Source organism: Cardiocondyla obscurior, linkage group LG04 (assembly GCF_019399895.1).
Source record: "Cardiocondyla obscurior isolate alpha-2009 linkage group LG04, Cobs3.1, whole genome shotgun sequence".
NCBI lineage: Eukaryota > Metazoa > Arthropoda > Insecta > Hymenoptera > Formicidae > Cardiocondyla > Cardiocondyla obscurior.
The window spans coordinates 9,973,730-9,994,085 of NC_091867.1; the positions used below are offsets into that span (position 1 = coordinate 9,973,730).

Sequence of the window (20,356 nt, forward strand, 5' to 3'; positions counted from 1 at the left end):
TGGCTCCGCGCGTCGAAATAGTAATTTCGCTATTCGATGTATCGCGCTCGCGGAGTTACGTCGCGATACCCCACGTTGAAATAATACGCTAACGCGGCCGCGGGGAATCATGCGCGTTCCAGAATCAATTACAAGCTCGCGAATTGTGCCATCGGTTTTATTTTCTGCTACCTTCCTCCTCCCCCGCGTACCCTTCCCTCATTCCATATGTTGTCTCACGTTGATGGGAGATGTGAGAAGAAAAAAAAAAAAAAAAGGAAAAGAGAAAAAAAAAAAGACGGCGAAAAGGAGTGCTCTTGTACTCCAGTACCGTCTGTCCGACAATGACTATCAAGCTGCGAAGGCGGTTTTCAAAAGACCGAGTTATTTCAAAATTGCGGTTTCTTGAAACCGGACCGCACTTCGTGATGAGAGCGGAAAAGGTAGCGAAATGGGAACGCGGGAAGGGTGCCACCGCCGCTCAAAGTAACGCATTGAGCTTCTGATCCGGATTGCCTGTCCTTTTCCCTCGGCAGCAGCGGCCATTGTTCAGTGATAACACCGTGAGGGCCGTCCTCGCGATAAAATGCGGCGAGCAATCCGCTATATCTTCCGGCATGGACAAATGGGGCAGGTGCCATACAGACCCGCCCCGCAACAAAGACCCAATTCCGAAAGATATAAAAAGTTATTTCTTTCGTTGCTCGTTATCTTGTTCATTTAATTAGAGAAATAGAATTTTAATTTGTTAATATAGTCTTTAGATTTTTTTTTTTCCTCTATTTTTACAGTAATATTTTCTGAGCTTTATGCAATCTAGTTAATGTTGTATTAATACTCAAGTAGAATACTGAGAGATTTCACAAATCCGAAAATACCGGAACGGCTCTCACGAAAGATTAGCAAAGAATTAGTATTAAACATAAGAGTCGAGTAAAAGCAAGTACAAGTATTATCACCTAGCGCACAAAAATTGTATCTCATTTTAATACTAATAAAAACGTATTAATATCTTACCCGGTGCAGCATTTTTTTTCTTTCTCTTTCCTCCACCACCTCCGCATAATTGGAAAATAAATATAAGCGCCAGAGCCGCGCAGAGCCTCGATATTCGGCCCGAAAAGTTCCATCGCGAAAACGAGCCCGGCGATTCCGAACGAAAAGCCGATCCAGCTGAAACAAAAGGAGACATTTATGTTTCCGCGCTTTATTAAGATCGCGTTTCGCAATCCCGCGGTGTAACAACATCGAAATAAAAGTCGCAGAGCGGATTTGCGAGACGACGGAGGCAGGAACGCGTGACCGCGACGTCGAACGTTAAACTAATAAATTGCGTACGCCGTACCGAATCATATTTCCGCGGAGGGTTCCGCGCGGCCGGGCAAGACGTGCTGCCTCCCGGGAAAAATTGAATTCCTCCGAAAAAATTTTTCCCCGGATCGGTGAATTCCTCGTCATCGGATCGGCCCGACCCGCCTCGCTCCGCTCGCGCGATGCCGGGCCAACAACGCCTCTTGTCTTTGGCCTTTTTCGGCGGGGCATGAAAATGCATGAGTAGGTAGCCTTGGCCCGTGTGCCTTCGCCCGTGTGTCGGGTACCGTAGCCGTACCGGTTACCCTGGAAACGGTATCGATTTCAACCCTCAGCTATGCAGTAGGAAACCAGCACCACCGGCACCATGGGGGTCTCTTCACCCTGAGTTTCGACGAGGCGCACGGAGCCCGTTTCGACAACCCGATTACAAGGACTCCTGGCTCTCTCTCTTCTTCATTCTCCCTCCTCCCCCGCGAAATCTCACTTACCCCTTTGTCCTGATCCTTGACAGGTTTTCTCCTAGGATCCAACATTGAACGCATCCGACTCTCGTTCTTTCTCCCTTTCTTTCTCACTCTCTCTCTTTCTGTTTGCCGCCGGTGTCATCTTCGTTTCGCTAATTCGCGGGGTCGGCGCACCTTCCGAGGTTCCAAAAGTTATTATTAACGCCCCCTCCTCTCCCCCCCCCGCGAACTGCAAACAGTCCCTCGATCCCGTAGTAGATGATGGATTTGCGGATCTCCCTAATTACATGTGAACTGCATTATCGTGGCGCGAGAACGTCGGCTCGCCACGAGTGTAATTGGAATATTCAGCCGAGATTATCGGTGAGATTAAACGCCGCGGTTGTGTGCGACAGTGGTAATAACGACCGTTTGAACGTTTTAAGTAAACACAGGTTAAGTAACTGACGAGATAATGGGCCCCTCCCCCTTCCCCCCCCCCCTTGACGTTACGTAATATCGAGGTGGTCCGGAGCTTCGGCGGCTCGGGTCTCGAGTTATCAGGGATTTCCATTCGATCTCGAGTCCTCTGGGCGACGGTAAGAAAGTTTTCTCATTAAATCCATCAGCCCGCAGAAGGTGTCTCGCGTTACGATAGTTTCGAGCTACAATTATGTCGAAAAAAAAATATTTAAAAAAACGCGAGGATACGACGGTTAGATGAGGGCGCGATACGCGCAATGGGGCGAGCACAAAGTGAGTGATAACTTAGGAACGGATGTAATTCGCGAAATTGAGACGTTACGGCGAGCTCGGTAATTCAAAGGAAAGGCTCTTCGAAGCGTCGCGACGTCGCCGACGAAGGTCTGACGATCTTAAATGCATAGAATATTTTAACGCGCCACGCTCCGCACTTGCAATTAGCGAAAAATATCTCGGCCGATTTCAACAATCGTCCCGCTTGCCCGACAACTGCGCGGCTTCTTCACCAAATATATTATAATATATTAATAATATTAATTAATGCGATCGACGCGCGCTGACCAAATTCCGACAGATTCGCGTTATTTTATCGCGACGTTAAATTAATACATTACTTTCATTTATTGTCCTCCATCGGCCCCGTTTCTCTTCGGCCGGCGAAGTTTTATTTCGCGGGAACGAAGCTCACCCCCCCGAAAAAATCACCGCCAAGTTTCGTTACTCGCACGAACCTCGGTAATTGAATTAGCAAAATATCCCGGTAATTACATCTAGTGGAAAAATTTCCATTAAGGAAAAATCTACTTGAGAGCCCTCGGAAACGTTGCCCGTAAATTATTACGCTGTAACTCTGAGACGCCGTACACGGGCACCGCAGAGGAAAAGATATCCGCTCACACATTCGATAGACTTCGCCCACAAAATATTAATAGAAAAAGTTCTTAATTAATTATGTAACGCATATATTAAACGCGCGAAATGTTAACGATCAAGTAATTAAAAAAAAAAAAAAGAATAAAAAAGGAAAAGTTAACGCTTAAAGTCGTCTTGGGTTAGCGTGATTCATTCTTCCATTCGAGGATTCGAAATGTTGTACAACGTTCCTCCATTCAGTCGTGCGTTTAACACAGGTTGTATACCTCAAAGAACGTGTACTTCGCGCATAAAACGCACTATTTCAACCCATTAAAGCGCGCAGGTGAAATAAAGCGCTCGTTTGATACGCGTTATCGGTTAGACGTTGCTGATGTCGCGATAAATAAAACGCTAGTTCGAGAATGCACGTGAAACAAAGCGCCGCAATTAAATAACATTTTAGCGCGTAAAAAAAAGATGGCACGCGTTTCCTGTTTGACGTATAAATTTTTAAGTAAATTTTAATATGCGCTAAAATGCGCGGGCACAAATGTAAATAAATGACCGCGGGCTCGTTCATGCAAAATAGAACGCGGGGAATAATAATTCAACGACGCCGTTGCAACACATGAATTGTATATTAAAAATCACCATGTCCCATCACCATCGCGTGCCTTTACAATCGTTTTCAGGCTTCTCCGTCGCATTTGAATCGTGACGTCGGGCGCGAGACACCACCTCCGAAAATTATCGTGCGACGTTGCGAAATAAAAAGATACTTTCAGGAAAAAAAAAAAGGAAAAAAAAAGAAGAAAAACGTTTTAGATTGAATGAGCGCATTAACAAAACTCATCTTTTACGTTGACAGCGGCATTCAAGAGTTTTCAGCGCGCAATTTTTCGCGTCCAGCGGCACAATTCAAAAGCGCGCGGTAGGTGTTCAAAGGCCTCAAATATTTTTCATAAATACCTTTTTCGCAAATACTTTTCTCGTTGCTCCGCGGCAAAAATCAACCGAATATATACGATTATATCTCGTTCGCCGTCAATAAAATCGACGGTAAGGTGCGCTAAAATTAGGGAAAATCACTCCATCCGTGATATATATGAATATCAACTATTGAGACCATGCATTATTAATAGAATGAGGGGGAATTACAATACTGGCGCTAGTGCATCGGCAGCTACGCTGTCAATAATTTTCATTGTTCGCCCTTTTCTTCCCTCAGCTCGTACAGACCGCAAACTTTGTTGGCTGGTACGGCTTTATCTGAAACAGCGTCGTATTATATTCGTGGCGCTTTTGTTGCGAAAGCGGCACATGTCAAATGCGATGCAATAATCTAATATTTTTCTGTCTATTTCCAACCCCGAACCGACGGTTTTACCGGGAATTCACCCCGACAATTGTCATTACACGCAAAGCTGGCTCCCGGATAATCCGCTATTTCGGGGTAATTTTCAAAATTTGATTCGACTCGCTCGCGAGATAAAGGGCTCATTTATTCAGCGTACGACGGTATGCAAACTGGTGATTCCATCGATTTCCTTTCGCTCCGCCGGCAGGATGTAATGGCGTCTCCGCTCACATTTAATATTTAGACCCGCCGCGAAGAAGAGTTACGCCGAGGGCGGGTACCGCGGTCCGGAAATATTACCTCTCCGCGAAACCGTCTCTTCGTTAATTTCAAATCGCGCCCGCGCTGACGGCCGAATCGAGATATTCGCGAAAACAATTCAATATCTTGAAACCGATTCTCGACGCCGGGAATTGGAAAAATCGAGAGCCGCGGCAAAGTGGATTCGCGCGGAATCCCTTTTTAATTCACCCATTCGCCGCAAAAGCACCTTTTTATCATTTTCCCTCACGGTCGCACAACTGTTAGCCAAGTTTTCCGCTTAGCTCGCGCTTCGCGATCCGCTTCACGTCCGATCGATTCAAAGCGCCGGGAAAAAAAAAAAGTTACGCCCCGCAGAAATTTCTGCGGGATTCGGTGAGTTTTCACTTTTTCCTTCGCGAAAAGAAGCTACGTGATCAAGCGGCCCGCTGGATCGACGTGATCTTCTGACAAATTCAACATCCGGTGCTGTACCGACAGATAGAACGACGCCGTAACACCCCGAAGACGACCATTAGCTTATCAGCGAATCGAGCTGATAGCTACGGAGACCCGCGCGACCCCAAAAATAGAATACGAATCCCCGATGGGAATCCGTGAAACCGCCCGGCTTCCTCGAGAAAGCCATCCCGATTACGTTCAGATAACGCAGCAACCTTGTTCCGTGGCAATATTAATTATTTCCGATCGCTATCGAGACCGTGTTGAGCCTAAGACTCGGAAATTTATAACGCAAGTTGCAAAAAAAATTTTTATGACAGGAGTGGGTCGACGATGACGGAACGCACGCTAGTCCAACAAACTAGTTTTTATAATAACTCTCGTATCAGATCTCTTAATGCAAATTTCAACCTCTATTTTTTGTTGCAATTTTACCCTTTTTTTTCCTACTTTTCGTTAATGTTTACTAGTTTTTAAGCTGGGTAATCTTTTTTTTTTAAAAAGAAAAAAAGCTCGGAAGTAGAGTTACTAATTATACCAACGGAATGCAAAGACGGCGAGGCAAGTGTTATTTAAAAAAAATGGGACGAATGCATAAAGGAAATTAATTCTGTTAAACTTACCGATCATCTTGGGATAAGGCAGGTTGAGGTTGTTCATAATTTGGACGAACTCCTCCTGCGACTTGGACAGTCGAGGATTAAGGGCTTTCTCCTCGGCCACGGTGGTGACGGTTCTGCCGTTGTAATCGTGCGCCGGGTATAACCGGTAATTTCGCGGCAGCGTGAAGATCTTCTCGTGGACGGATTTGTACAGGATCGTGGCGGATCCCCCCTGCGCACAGGTGGCACGGTAATTCGAGCAGACGGCAATTACGTTCATAAAGCCGCGGAACTTGTAATACGCGACAACTATGCGAGTTAGGAGCGCGATAAAAAAAAAAAAAAAAAAAAACGAGTAATTAACAAAATAAAAACGTAAAATTTAATTTTTATATATACGTTTGGCTAATTGGCAAAAATTGTAACGATAAAAAAAAAAGAGAGGAAGGGATTAATCTCTTGATAAATTTTTTATATTTAGCACAGACATGATTCCCGTTTCGTTGAAATTGATACTCGTTTGCATGGAATTGATTCGATATCGGTTCTATTAATTATCGTCCTGCGATGAATCGAATTCAAAGCGGGGGCTCAAAGTCGCGGGCATGGCGAAAGTGTAACGATTTTCGGTCGGTTTTCCATGTCGAAACACCGTTTAGTCAGGCTTTTGAGGGAAGAAAGGGTCGCGCGGCGCGTTTATAAAATGCGGTCGAGCGCGATGACGGACGGCCATTCATCACGCGAGAGTCGCGGGGAAAAAAGTCTTTCACATTCCCGATGATATATCGACGTTTACTTGCACTACACATCGCACGACACACAGGGAAAACGTTATTGCGGAGCGCCCGTCGAATATTTCGACGCGAACTCAGGGTTCTGGCCGCCGTCTGGATGTTTCCGGATGAGAATCGCTTCGTCGATTAGTTCCGAGACGCGAAATAAATTATTTGGGTGGGAATCCGGCAATTACATCGACGACAATCGCCGACGAGTCGTCGTCGGCAGTTCCGCGGAAAAGGAACTTCGCCGCAGGCGCAACTTCTGGCAGCGAGGGGGTCTTAAAACGAGCTTTCGCGGAGAAACCTTAACACCCAGTTTTCCGATACGGCATAAAATTCAGATTTTTCCCCTCTCCTTCTTCTCCTTTCCTTTCTCTTTTTTTTTTACGATCGCAAAAGATGTGCCGTAACGAGGTAAACGACCTCACATTAAACGTTATCGCAAACATTTTCTCGCTGAAACGAGAAGGCACGATATCGTTGCTCGATCTAATCGCGCGTTGTATAAAGACAAGCCCGCATTTTTTTGGATTAATAAATAAAGGAAAAGGTAATTAGAGTCTCGGTGCGCAAACAAAAAGTGAACAACTATTTTCTTTTTTTTTTTTGTTTTTTTTTTACGAGTTTCGCGGATCGGGCTTACCTGAAAATCAGTTCTGCCGCATCCTCGTATCAAGAGAGCATCGCCCGTGAACGCGATTCCCTGCTCATCGCAAACGTACGTGACGCAACCTGCACAGATATCAGATGGAATATTTACGATATCGTACCTGGCTTCGGCTAGCCTCCGCCCAGCATCACGTCGTTTTTACAGCCAAATGTATATTTATCTCTTAGCGGTGCTTCGCGTTGCAATCGGCTGGCGCACAATAAACCCCCCCCACATATTTCAAACGTATAAGGACCAAATCACGATGACGAGTCCATGGAAAATGTTACGCAGTTAAAATTCTGGCGGTAATGAAATTATTCGCGCTCTCTGTGCACGCATACGCACGTTTACAACGCGTGCTTTAAAAAATATTTATCGGTTTCCCTTTCCGGTGAAAACGTACACGATGCATTTACTCAGAAAGGCCGGAAAATATCTAGGAATTTAATCAGCAACGTTTGAATTTTATGGCGTACAAAAACGAGGCTGATCGCGTATCCCAGCCCGCAGATATTTAATTCACGCGGAGCGCGTGTTCAACGCGTAAAAAAAAAAAAAAAAAATCGTCCCTATCGTGTGGGTCCGATATCGAGATAGCTCACTAGACGCTTTCAGGGATTTTCCCGGACGAACGATTGAGTCACGACGGATAGCGAATTCGGCGCGATCGATAAGAATGGCCGTGTTTCTCTTTTTTTTTTTTTTTTTCCTTTTTATTTCGGTTTTTTTCGTTCCGTTTCGTCGTAACTCCGATAGCGCAGCACGTGTATATACGTATATAGTACATATATAATATATATACACGTGTACGTGTCCAAAGTTATTGAATACCACAAACGTGTGAGACTAAGAAGAAATTTTTACGACGTCAGTGAAATCTAAATTCAGCCGGAACACCGAGAACGATTTTCAAACGTTATTTTAGTGTTAAATTAATTATAAAAATTAATTTGAAAAATTAATAAATGATCAGACAATATAATACTGTATCAAGCTTTTCTTTTCGGCGAAAAAAAAAATTCGAACCAATGGAAGGGTTCGTGATTCTTAATGGGCGCTTAACTTCGCGGTAATTCTCGCAAGAGAACGCCGACCAGAATCGGAGCTTTGTCGTTAATAAAAGAAGAAAATAAAGAAGAAAAAAAAAAAGAAATTTATACCAATATAGAAACACGTGGATTCAAAAGACTATAGAAAATTACAGTTTATACATCCCACATAGAGAACAGCTCAAGTTAATCACTCCGGGGATTGTATCGCGCACGCAACACGCGTGTAAAATTCAAAACACTGTGCAGCATATGCTCTTATTCTTCTGAAGATAATGAAAAAGAAGAGAGAGGAATGCGAAAAGAAGACGAAGCTGCAATAACGGGATAAAATTTTAATCTCCTTTAAAAATACGTTTGGAATGTATAAGAATATTAAAAACGACTGTACAAAAAAAATATCACGGTACAACTATACGCGATATCGAATAAAAATATTACAATATTGAATATTTTTTATTAAACGTATTAAAAATGAAGTCAAGCACGTGGTTCTCAATTTCTATCAGCGCTTAATACGACTGGCAATACTTTTCAAGGCATTTAAAGATCGATATCACAATTGTTTAATTTTAATTTCTTTAATTTTTCACACTTCTCTCTTCTTCGTATTATCAGCTTCTACTTAGTCCGCTTATCAAAGGGCGGTGTATTTTAAGACGTCTAACAATTCCACGTCTCTCCGACTAAAGTTAATTACATCGATCCTTGCATTCGAGATAAATGTGAATTATATTTTCGATCCTTCCCGACTCTAGCAGACTCGCGCTTAAGCGGCGAGCTTAGAATAGAATGGACACGTTCAATTAACCGAAATACGAAATAATTACGCTCGAGCGAGTCGCGATTTAAAATTCTCGCGGTTAAAGGTAAATGTTATAAAGCGAAATAATTCTCGAAAGCGATACAGATAAGGATAGGGAAAAATGGGGAGGCTCATTTTTCACCGGTGGCCTCAACAAGACAATAAATCATGTACGTATATCGTAACGCGAAATGGCTCACAGAACACGTCGAGAAAACGCTGAAATCCACGTATGTATCAAATATGATACACTATGCACTTAGCCCCTTATAGGGCGGCGTTGTGTTCTATTTTACCACTCCATGTAGCTGACACATAGACGATGGTAGGATGCTAGCTAAATGGACAGTGGTATAATATTTTACGGATGGAAAAAAAATAAAAGAAAAAAAAATCCATAGGCAAAAGCAAAAGCTACGTTTTCGACAAAACATCGTTCGATATATACCGGTAAAATATACAACTTTAATCGCATCGATTAAGCTGCGCGTATAATCGATTCCCCGAGTTATTCTCGAGTTTCTGTTTTAAAAATTAATAAGCTGCGAGGTGGCCAAAGATGGAAAAATGCATCGGTTGTTTTTTAAACATTCGTTTACGAATATTTGTGCCTCGAGTATGGACTCGTAAGTGGGACTTGTACGGAGGGAAAGAGTAGATCTTAGATTCGAGACGTGTCTGTGAATGAAAGCTTACCTTCGGTGTGACCTGGGGTGGGCAGCACTCTTAGCTGATGCCTGCCGAATTGGACCTGATCGTAGGGCTCGAGAAATATGTCCGCTTTAGCGCCGCTGGTACGCGATATCATGGATTTGCAGTCGGGCAACAGATGCTTCAGGTGGCCTGTCCCGGTGATGTGATCCGCGTGCATGTGCGTGTTCACTGCAACAACGAAAGAGAGACAGGCGTTCGGTTATCGACATATAAATCGAGACAGAAATCTAATAAATAGTCTACGGATAAATCTCGCGACGAGGAGTGACATGGTCAACTTTTTTTTTTTAATATTTTTAATACCGGCGTTTAAAAAGCTGCACTTCGACGTTGATTCAAAAAATTTAAATCAACGTCGTAAAGTTTTGAGATACTTCGTACTTTCGTAAAGTATCCACACGTACAGTGTTCCGTGAATATAGTTCGCGTTTAATACATGACTAAATTACATTAAATCTATTAATCTAATTAGCGACCTCGCTCTCTTTGTAGAACCGAGTTACAAATAATGCGCATAGTTTTACGGGAATGGGGCGGCATTAATGGCGCTCGCATTATCGGAAAACAGAGAGAGGCGCATTATGGAAATGTCCGTTTGTTCAGGACAGAATTGGCACACGCGGAGTTTCGCATAAACAAGTGCATACGTTCCACTTAGTCTAAGCGATCCCTCGTAAAAACCACTTCGCGCTCTGATAGCGTAATAAGTAATAAGGTAATCCTATCAACCCTTTTTCGTGATATATGACGCCGTAAATTCCGGTCCCTTCCCGCCGGCCGGAAAATCCCTTCGTTATCGAGGGTGCGAATTTCGTAAGGGCTAATAAGCCGCGCAAATAAGCACCGGATGGTCGACCCTTTACGAATCTAAAATTAGCCCCGCGTGCAGCAAATCGAAGTGTTAAGAAAATTAAAAAAAAGAAAAAAAAGAATCGGGATAAGAGAAACGTCTCCGCAACGCACATATACAGCATCAACGCCGATGATTAATCAGCCAATCTTTCTAATCGGGGGTTTAACTTAATTAATTTCCACGCAGATCCGTCCGCGGCCGCGATAAGCACGGTTCGTCGGAATAATTCCGCCGTCGTCGCGACCCACCCACGAGAATGAGAATTAATACAACTACCCGCGCGAGATCGCATCGCGCACCCAAGTCCAAGTTCTTTATCGGAATTGGCCAAGTTCAGCAATATGGCAAAGCGGGGCCTGGGCCTGGGGTTTACAGTCCGCGGGCGTGTTAACCCTCAGGACAATGGCGAAACTATGCGGAGTCCACGGCCATCCTTAACAGCGGCGAGATTGCATGCTAATTCATTACGAAGTTCGGCAAATATTGGTCGGTTAGTAGGATAGTTCGCGATATAACTCCGCGCCCTCGGCTCGTAAATCACGACACCGGGGCATCCCGTAATTGCCGACAAGTGCATTTCCGACGATATCGAGTAACGACGCCGGTAAGATAATACGTTTTGTTGTTAATTAGCGTGTGTAATTAATTAGCGATCGATTCGGGTGTTTTACGGGCGTGGAACGTCAATAAATGTTGGGTTTCCATATCCGCGGGATGATTAATTTCATGCGAAAGTTAATGCAAAACGCGCGCAGGCTTAATAGACGCGTATAATAAATAATCAAGACGAGGCGCTTATTGATTTACAACCGGCGAACGGATTCCACGTCGCCGATAAACAAAGTCACCCAAAACGTTCCAGGTTTACGTTCGATCTCGCTAAATAAAAGGGGCAGGAAATTGGAAAAGATCCTATTACGCGTAACGTTGCTGGAAGTGGCCATTGATATTGATTCGGCACTTCACGAGTTGTGAAAGTTAAGAGAGCAATAAACGCCGCATATGCAAAGCTTAACGTCCGATAAATATATCCGAGAAGTTTTTCCTAAAAATTTTTCACACTTGCGGCTGAGGCAACGCTCCCGAGCTTCGACTTCCGCCGTAAGATTTTTTACACTAATCTAATTTTGTTTTTTTTTTTTTTTTCTAAATAGAACTTTAAAAGACGAGGAAAAAAAGCAAAATATGTATATTGCATCGTAAAAGTAGCGTGAGTTAGAGAAGAGAATATTGACAACTCACGGGCGTATTTCAACTTTAATCCGAGCTCTTCGACGATTGTTTTGTCACGGTCCACCCATTCGATGACCGGATCGATCAAAATCGCTTCCTTATTATTGACATCGGCGAGCAGATACGTGTACGTACTGGATATCGGGTCGAAGAGCTGAAAGGTGATTTCAAAACAGTTCATTGCCTACTTGTATTCATGCGAAAAATAAATTGTAATATATTATAATGTGAACAACACATTACTTGTGTTTTGATAATATTACGTCGCCGTTGTTGCGCCTTTATGAATTATTACGAATTATTGTAAACAAAATCGATTAAATGCAACGCGACGCGATACGTTAAAACGTCGAGAGAGAAATTAAGCTTAATGGCGAAAGAAAATAATGTTAATGCGATTATGTGTCGTTATGCGCGATCGAATGAAATCACAGGCAAATTTGGAACCTTACGCTTTTAAATAACGTTCGCACGCGTATTTCGATCACGAGGAAATCAAATAGAAGTACGACAGATAAGATAATCAGCCGTGGATAAATAAACGCGTTAATTTACAATTAGCGTTTAGCGATGGTTCCTAGGTTTAGATTTAGAAGCCTATCAATAGAATCGGCGCTCCGATTCGCGTGCGACGTGCAGAAAGCAAAGAAAACCAACCTATGCAAACATAAGTAATTGAAAATATATTTTTTTCCGCCTCAGTTAATTTTAACAATTACACAAATTAAAAAGCGATTTCTAATTAATTATTCGATTATGTCTTTGTCTCTTTTCTCCTTACCAGTTTATTGAATTAAAATTTCCAAACATTAATGCTTCCCACGGCCACTTAATTTACTTCCCTATCGTTTTATTAATCGAACGAAACGAAGCCACGCGAATAATCAAAACACGCGATCCCGCGAGTCGAGTGGCACGGCGCAGAGAGAGGCCTCGGATCGTGTTTCCTATCAGCGACTGCACTTCAACGTCGTCGCCGCCGTCCGCCAGATGACGTCGGCGGCCAAGCGTGCCCGGCGCGTCGTTACCTTACCTGGCGAAACAGGAAATCCTTCGTAAAGGGCACCCGCTCCGTCAAAACGTCCGGCATGGTCGGTCTCGCGAGCGTCCCGTTCCCTCGCGTGGCCGTCCGTAACGCAGCGCGACAAATATTGCGGATCATGACTCGGGCCTCATCCGTCTAATGACATAAAAGCCCACCCACCCACTTTACCTCTCGCTGCGTAGCGTCGCGCACGACTACCGACGATAATGACGACGATACGTACCCACCGTCCCTCCGACTTCGTATCCCCCTCGCCGAGGAACTTGCGTAACGTCGCGCCACGCGTAACGGTTATCTCCGGCCGTCTCCTCGATCTGCCGTGTCACGGCGGATAATCGCTGAATCACGAGAATCGTATCCCTCGACGAGTTCAATGGGAATCGCTCGACGCAACCGCGATGCCGTTTAGACGTATTCGATACGGGGCCGCCCATCTTGAAAATATAATTCCAACCGGCCCCCTATGTACTACCTTAATCACGATTTCCGGTTGTTAATTAAATATATGTTTTAATTTTGTATAATATCGTTTGTGTTAATTATATTTTTTTGTCGAGAAATTATTATTATTATTTTTTAATATCCCGCCAGTTGCTTCGCGGACTACTCGATAATCTGTTTTTTGCAGCTGAACTAGTTGCATTGAGTCGGAAGTCGGAAGCCATCTTTCTTTCTAAACAAATGCGATCAGCTCAGTTGAAATAAGCAGACCTGAATTTTTAGTTGGCCATTTTCCTACCACAGAGATCTTACTCTTTCCGGTTGATATTCTCACGAAGGTGTGTAATGGTCGACGATCCTCCGATAATTTTAATCGTTTTAATAAATAATACATAGAAATTTATATTAAGAAACGTATCTGTTTAGTGCGGTATCGATAACTTTCCCCAATAATCGGTGATCGAGATACCGGAACGTTCGCTTTTATCCTCGCACGTGCAACGTGTGTATATAAGCATTAATCAACTTATTAATTATCTAATTTATCGAGGTAATATTTCTTTCCAGATGGTATCTTGTACGCTAAAAGACGTTGATCAGCAAAAATTCGTGAAGGCCTTCGCAGCCTTCCTGAAAAAGTAAGTAAATGTGCATCGAGTCCGACCTAACCTACCTAATGCATGCTTGTCTAATGTGTGAGATGTATGAGGTTACTTTTCTTGTTAATAATTACAGTTCGATGATATAATATGACTGTAAAATTTCAGAACTGGCAAGATGCGCGTGCCAGAGTGGGTGGATATTGTGAAGACGGCAAAATTCAAGGAACTGGCACCCTATGATCCAGATTGGTATTACATCAGGTGCGCAGCCCTTGTGCGTCACATTTATATTCGTAGCCCGATTGGAGTTGGCGCGGTCACCAAGATCTTTGGTGGACGTAAACGCAATGGAACGCATCCTAGCCACTTTTGCCGATCGGCGGGCAGCGTCGCGCGCAAAGCGCTTCAGAGTTTAGAACAGCTGAAGCTGATCGAGAAAGCACCTCTTGGAGGACGCAAGCTGACCAGCCAAGGACGCCGGGACTTGGATCGCATTGCTGCGCAAGTTAAAGCTAAGAGCAAAAAGCAGCAGAAACTTCAAGAAGCTACTATTCTCACGACTTAATATTTTTCTTATGTCTGTAATAAAGTACATATAAACACTTGAACTTGGCATTTTGGACAGTAATTAGTTGCAAGCGACACCATTCCATCGACGTGATTAAATATACCGAATAACATAAGAATTTAATATTATAAAAGTTTTTATAATTAATGTTATAACTTGTTTTCTTGCCTGTTGACTAAAAATGAAAATTAACCGAGTAGAAATTAACAAAATGAGAATACGTGCACATGATATGCGTGAATACTCAGAAATTGTATCAAATTTAATTAACAATTGCGTTTTTCGGACTCTCCAACTTTTCTCCCAAGCAGAATCGAGTTAAATGTATCAAAATTGAATAAAATTCTAATTAAACAGTATCGTTGTCGACTTTTTTTTTTAAAGAACACAGTCTTCGTTCCCTTTTAAATTTTCCACCTTTACTCTTTTTAACTCCATGACTTCCGTTCGCCATTTCTACCGCCATCTTGACCAATGAAAATGCAACCGAGTGACCACTCTAAAGTATTTCTATTTCATGACGGCCGGTGGAGTGAAGTCTGCGCAACTTTCTGCGCAGACAACAACTTTACATAAAAGAAATGAGCGAAATGGCGGGAGGCACTAACGTGCCTCGTGATAATATAAAAGTCTGTGGATCTGATTCTCTTTGGTATTGCTGTTACATCACCCTGGATCGTCTTGCTGCCTTGAATCATTCTGTTTTTTGTACGTAAGCCAGTTTTATTGATTGAATAATATTCACGGCTAATACAGATTGTTAATCAATAAAACTGGTTTACGTACAGAACACAGAATGATTTTCGAGCCTCGACAAAATTTCTAAAAACTAAGCTGGAGGTTTGTCACATTTCGTACAGTGTGGCGGTGGTTGGATTTCTGGGCTCTGCCGTTTCTGACTCGACGAATAACAAGCAGCCGTGAGTATTGAGCAATAAAGAATAATCTATGGATTTCAACACATTAATTCTTAATGTTTAACGTTTATCTTGACATAAAATTTTGTAGATGTGTGACGATACCGTTCGAGTCGCTCTACGTATCCGTCCGTTAGTAGAAAGTGAGGTAAATAGAGGATTTGAAATGTGCTTAGATGTAATACCTGGGGAACCTCAAGTTTGCATATGTGATACAGATAAAGTATTCACTTATGATTACATATTTTCTCCTGATGTTGGACAGGAAAAATTTTATAACACTGCAATTAAAAGACTTGTAGAAAATATTTTTCAAGGTAAATGTATATATAATCTTGGAAAACTTTACTTTTAAGACAAGATATTATGTTTACATTACATTGAAAATATTTTTCTTCCTTCTGTAGGATATAATGTCACAGTGTTAGCTTATGGCTAGACTGGAAGTGGCAAAACCTATTCTATAGGTACCAATTATACAGGTGTAGAAGAAAAGGGTATTATACCAAGAGTTGCATTTGATATCTTTCAAACAATTGAATTCAAGAAAAACTGGAGCTATAAGGTTACAGTTTCATTTTTGGAATTGTATCAAGAACAATTATATGATCTCTTATCAGACAAGTAAAAAAGTCAATCTATTGTGGACATAAGAGAAGATAGCAAACGCATAAAAATTGTTGGTGTAACCGAGAGAGAAGTTACAAATGCTAAAGAAACGCTAGAATGTTTGACCCAAGGATTTTTGGGTCGTGTAACTGGGGCAACTGCTATGAATGCACATAGCAGTCATAGCCATGCAATATTTACAATTAGCATACATCAACAAAAAATGGATGATTCGTGAGTATAACTTTGGATAATTAATTAAATTTATATATATTAAATATTTATTTAATAATTACAAAAATATGAAAATAATTTAATATTTTTTGTTACGGCTTTTTATTCTGTCTTTAAACTTATGTGATAATTGGATTTTTTTTATATTTTTTAAACAGAAATACAGCAACAATAGCAAAAATTCTAAATTATATGATTATATTTTAAGAAGAAATTCAGAATTTGGAAATGCAATTAGAACAGTCTGAAAAACGAGAGATAACAAATAAAACGTCTCATCCGCAAGAAATATTCGATATCCCATCGGCATCTTCTAGCGACGTCGACACTCCAACCGGATTTGAAAAACAGGTAATTAGGTTTATGCGAAATAATTTTATAAGTTACATTAAAAAAAAATCCAATTATCACATCCTAACGTCACTCCTTCTTTAAATCGTTCTCCAGTAGCTTGAGTCTTTTTACTACGTTCAGATCCCGCTAAATCAACCAGATGAAATTTTGCTATTGTTGCTGTATTTCCGTTTAAAAAATATAAAAAAATCCAATTATCACATAAGTTTAAAGACAGAATAAAAAGCCGTAACAAAAAATATTAAATTATTTTCATATTTTTGTAATTATTAAATAAATATTTAATATATATAAATTTAATTAATTATCCAAAGTTATACTCACGAATCATCCATTTTTTGTTGATGTGTGCTAATTGTAAATATTGCATGGCTATGACTGCTATGTGCATTCATAGCAGTTGCCCCAGTTACAGGACCCAAAAATCCTTGGGTCAAACATTCTAGCGTTTCTTTAGCATTTGTAACTTCTCTCTCGGTTACACCAACAATTTTTATGCGTTTGCTATCTTCTCTTATGTCCACAATAGATTGACTTTTTTACTTGTCTGATAAGAGATCATATAATTGTTCTTGATACAATTCCAAAAATGAAACTGTAACCTTATAGCTCCAGTTTTTCTTGGATTCAATTGTTTGAAAGATATTAAATGCAACTCTTGGTATAATACCCTTTTCTTCTACACCTGTTTATTTTTAACATTATTTCGCATAAACCTAATTATCTGTTTTTCAAATGCGGCGGAGGGTGGGGCGGGCGGCGGCGACAACGATGGGACGACTGACGGAATACGAGCACGGCAGGAAAGATGCCGGGTCTGATCGCCGTGAGCGAATTCGTCGAGGAGACGAGGGAGAACTATGTTGTTTTCAAACGACATACAAAGTTAAAAAAAAAGTAGAATAGATAATATATAGTATTATTTAATTTTTGACTTTTAATTATAAATGGACATTTGTAAATTGTTAATTTTTGACTTCTAATTATAAATGGACATTTGTAAATTGTTAATTTTTTAAATATTGACTTTAATGTATGTAATGTAAAAATGTATGTAATGTATGTAATGTAAAAATGTATGTAAATGTATGTAATTTAAAAATATACAAAATTTAAATTCTCACATCATAGATGGCTCTGAAGCTCGGACACGCTTTTATGACAGCTTCCTCTCTATCCGATACTCTTTGGTCGCGGCGGTCGCGCGTGCATCGCAGCGCTTCCTCAGTCAAACTTCGGCCGCAGTCGCGAGTGTTTCGGTGGTACTCGGCACCGACCGGGGTGCTTAGGGTGCGCGATTAGCGCGAGATTGGATTGCAAGGGAGCATCCCGCGGGGGGGAAACGCAGCTGTACGCGCGCGATCGCGCGTATGTGTGCGCGTATTCTCCGGGTGTTTTATTTTTCCGTTCCCCGTGTGCCTACGTGCGCGTCGGTCGGCCCGTAGCTCGTTCGCGGTGGCGTGTATGCGCGCGCGTGCATATGTATGCGTGGTGACCCGCGCTCCTCGCCGACGGCCAGAGTAAGCTGCTGCTGCTGCTATGCGTCCCCGCGACGGCCGGTCGCGAGAATAAGTCGCGCCGGCCTGTCGCTGCGAGCACCCGCATCGAGGAAGAAGCCTGGTGGACACCGTCGAACGGCGCGCTGAAAGTCCTACATCTCGTTCCATCGTCATTCATCCTCTCTATCTATCTCTCTCTCTCTCTCTCTCTCTCTCTCGCGCCTTCGGTCCTTCACGTACAAACGCACACCCGTTCGTTCCGTCTCTTGTTCCCTGTCACTCCTCGCACCGGGGCGACGGTCAGGGAAGGCGAAAAATAGTGACCGGGGTGTCTCTCGCGCGGCATCCATGGTGAAAGACGAGTGAAGTGAGTGCGCGAGGAGTGCGAAAGTGCGCGCGGCCGCGACGGCGACGAGGACGCGCGAGGGGGAGTCCGAGGTGGCGAGAAGCGACCGCCTGCGGGCGCTGCGGCGGAGGGTGGGGCGGGCGGCGGCGACGACGACGACGACAACGACAACGACGGGACGACTGACGGAATACGAGCACGGCCGGAAAGATGCCGGGCCTGATCGCCGTGAGCGAATTCGTCGAGGAGACGAGGGAGGACTACAACTCGCCCACCACGTCCACGTTCGTCTCGCGGATGCCACAGTGCAGGCAGACCATCACGTCCCTCGAAGAGGTAAGACACTACGGCTAGTCATTCTGTAAACATTGCGACCACCTCACCTTCTCCTCCAACTAACGAAGGCCGCTCTCCTTTTAAGGAACCCGACACTATCGACGCAAGCCGACAACGCGCTACTTTCCATTTAGAATTTCATTCAGACTCGACGGACATACTTTGACGTCCTGCCTCTTCGTAGAGGAAACAGTTGACCAAAATTCTTTTTTTTTCCTTTTTTTTAATCTAAAAACGTATGTTTCTAGTATTATACTATATCATTTTCCGCTTGACTACTTATATCAAACTTTGCTACAATTTATTAACTTTTGTCAATTAATCTTCTAAACCGAAAAATCGGACTCTATTCACGATTCGCGTCTATGTTCATAGTGATCGCCAATAGCGATGGCTACCTCAGTCATTTATTTTTCCCTCATTTTTCCTAGTTAAAATTCTTTTTTCTTTTCTTTTCTCATCGCGGTTTGTATTCGCGCTCTACTTTTTAACCGTGATTCCTCAATCTACCCTTTCGTCATTCTTGCGCACTTTCTGTGGCGGCGCAAACCGTATCGTTGGTCGCGGTCGGTGATCGCGCGCGTGTACTTCGTACGCGAGCGTCGTATACCGCGTATCGGGACATCGGTATTCTTCGGACGCGACTCCGCAGGATGCGAATGACTCGTGGAGTTAAGCGCCCCGCTGCTTATCACCGCCGATTGATTGTTAACGCCTCAAATGTGGCGATGATGCCAATGCCAAGGCATCCGAAGTCGCGGCGCAGCCGGCGATGACGCTATTATTATCGTCGCACGTGCTTCGAAATCCGATTTCCTCGCCAGGAAACTGGGCGCGTTATACGTTTTATCATTGCTCATCGTTCAGCGGCTCGTTCCTCGTCGGCATCGCTAGACGCGTAGCCGCGCAACCGCGGCTCGCTTCTCGGCGCGGTTTCGGAAAATATACAAAGAAGCCGCGCGACAACTTGAAGGAGCATTAACAGCTCGACGTTAATTATGCAAACAGCTGTGCGCGCGACGCCACCGCTAGACGGCGTTCGAATTAAAATAATTCACGCGATCGAATCGCGTTGGAATCCCTCCCAATAAAACTAAGAAGTGGGCGTCTTTCCTTGCTTACTTTGATATTTCTTACACCGGACGCTCTCCCACATCTTGTAATTTAATTTCGGTAAATGATTCGGGCTCGCTCTCTTTAAAATTGCGTATCAAGAAGTTGACGAAACGTTAATCGATGAGGGAGTTAATTATATTTAATTCCGGCGATAAAAATTTCGTAAAATCACGAATCACTCGTGCGGGATTATTATAAAATACTTTTCGACCGTCTAAAAAAATTGTAATAGAAATATATTCTCACGTGGTACGTGCGCCTCTAATTATTTACTCGAGCATCGTTTCCGAGACGCTCATTGAGAGATTCGCTCATGCCCCGACGCGTCCTTATTCCAAATGCAAATTTATCGCAGAAGAAGAAGCCCCAGAGAGCGAGAGGAGAGAAAGACGGCGGGAAAGGCTGCCTCGTGAATCATGTATAATACTTTTATGATCCCGGCATGAAAAATTTTTCGCGACGAGGCTCG

At 42.9% G+C, this 20,356-nt stretch overlaps 3 protein-coding genes across 7 annotated transcripts in view; 2 read left to right on the plus strand and 1 right to left on the minus strand.

Moving 5' to 3' along the window:
• Positions 1–3,693: 3,693 nt before the first annotated feature.
• LOC139101803 (persulfide dioxygenase ETHE1, mitochondrial) lies at positions 3,694–13,216 on the minus strand. Of its 2 annotated transcripts, XM_070655229.1 has the most exons (7): positions 13,089–13,216; positions 12,854–13,000; positions 11,830–11,974; positions 9,717–9,902; positions 7,158–7,246; positions 5,757–5,967; positions 3,694–4,343 (listed from the first exon to the last, which is right to left on the minus strand). In XM_070655229.1, exons 2-7 carry the CDS (start codon positions 12,980–12,982, stop codon positions 4,276–4,278), a joined length of 828 nt encoding a protein of 275 aa, XP_070511330.1. In that variant the 5' UTR covers positions 12,983–13,000; positions 13,089–13,216; the 3' UTR covers positions 3,694–4,275. The 2 variants fall into 2 exon arrangements, with proteins under 2 accessions (XP_070511330.1, XP_070511328.1); XM_070655227.1 differs by lacking the exon at positions 13,089–13,216 and having other exon boundaries at positions 12,854–13,038.
• A 280-nt stretch (positions 13,217–13,496) lies between these two features.
• Positions 13,497–14,516, plus strand: LOC139101809 (small ribosomal subunit protein eS19). 2 transcript variants are annotated; one of them, XM_070655235.1, is made up of 3 exons: positions 13,497–13,644; positions 13,874–13,944; positions 14,074–14,516. In XM_070655235.1, the coding sequence occupies exons 2-3, from the start codon at positions 13,874–13,876 to the stop codon at positions 14,471–14,473; spliced, it is 471 nt and encodes a 156-aa protein (XP_070511336.1). In that variant the 5' UTR covers positions 13,497–13,644; the 3' UTR covers positions 14,474–14,516. The 2 variants fall into 2 exon arrangements, with proteins under 2 accessions (XP_070511336.1, XP_070511337.1); XM_070655236.1 differs by lacking the exon at positions 13,497–13,644 and adding an exon at positions 13,658–13,808.
• A 3,294-nt stretch (positions 14,517–17,810) lies between these two features.
• The window catches only part of Asap (ArfGAP domain of ASAP), a 31,078-nt gene continuing 28,532 nt past the window's right edge, over positions 17,811–20,356 (plus strand). For 2 of the 3 annotated variants that reach the window (XM_070655522.1, XM_070655524.1), the window contains exon 1: positions 17,811–18,771. In XM_070655522.1, the coding sequence (XP_070511623.1) occupies positions 18,646–18,771 (126 nt within the window). In that variant the 5' untranslated portion in view covers positions 17,811–18,645. The remainder of the gene's footprint in view (positions 18,772–20,356) is intronic. The other variant, XM_070655523.1, reaches the window with a different exon arrangement.

Bases quoted from the DNA above. Each gene is read 5' to 3' on its own strand.
- LOC139101803 (XM_070655229.1), bottom strand. From the start codon at position 12,982: ATGATCCGCAATATTTGTCGCGCTGCGTTACGGACGGCCACGCGAGGG. The intron at 11,975-12,853 runs GTAAGGTAACGA...ATCACCTTTCAG, and splicing joins AGGATTTCCTGTTTCGCCAG to CTCTTCGACCCGATATCCAG. The intron at 4,344-5,756 runs GTAAGTTTAACA...ACGCTGTTTCAG, and splicing joins GCCTTATCCCAAGATGATCG to ATAAAGCCGTACCAGCCAAC.
- LOC139101809 (XM_070655235.1), top strand. From the start codon at position 13,874: ATGGTATCTTGTACGCTAAAAGACGTTGATCAGCAAAAATTCGTGAAG. The intron at 13,945-14,073 runs GTAAGTAAATGT...GTAAAATTTCAG, and splicing joins TTCGCAGCCTTCCTGAAAAA to AACTGGCAAGATGCGCGTGC.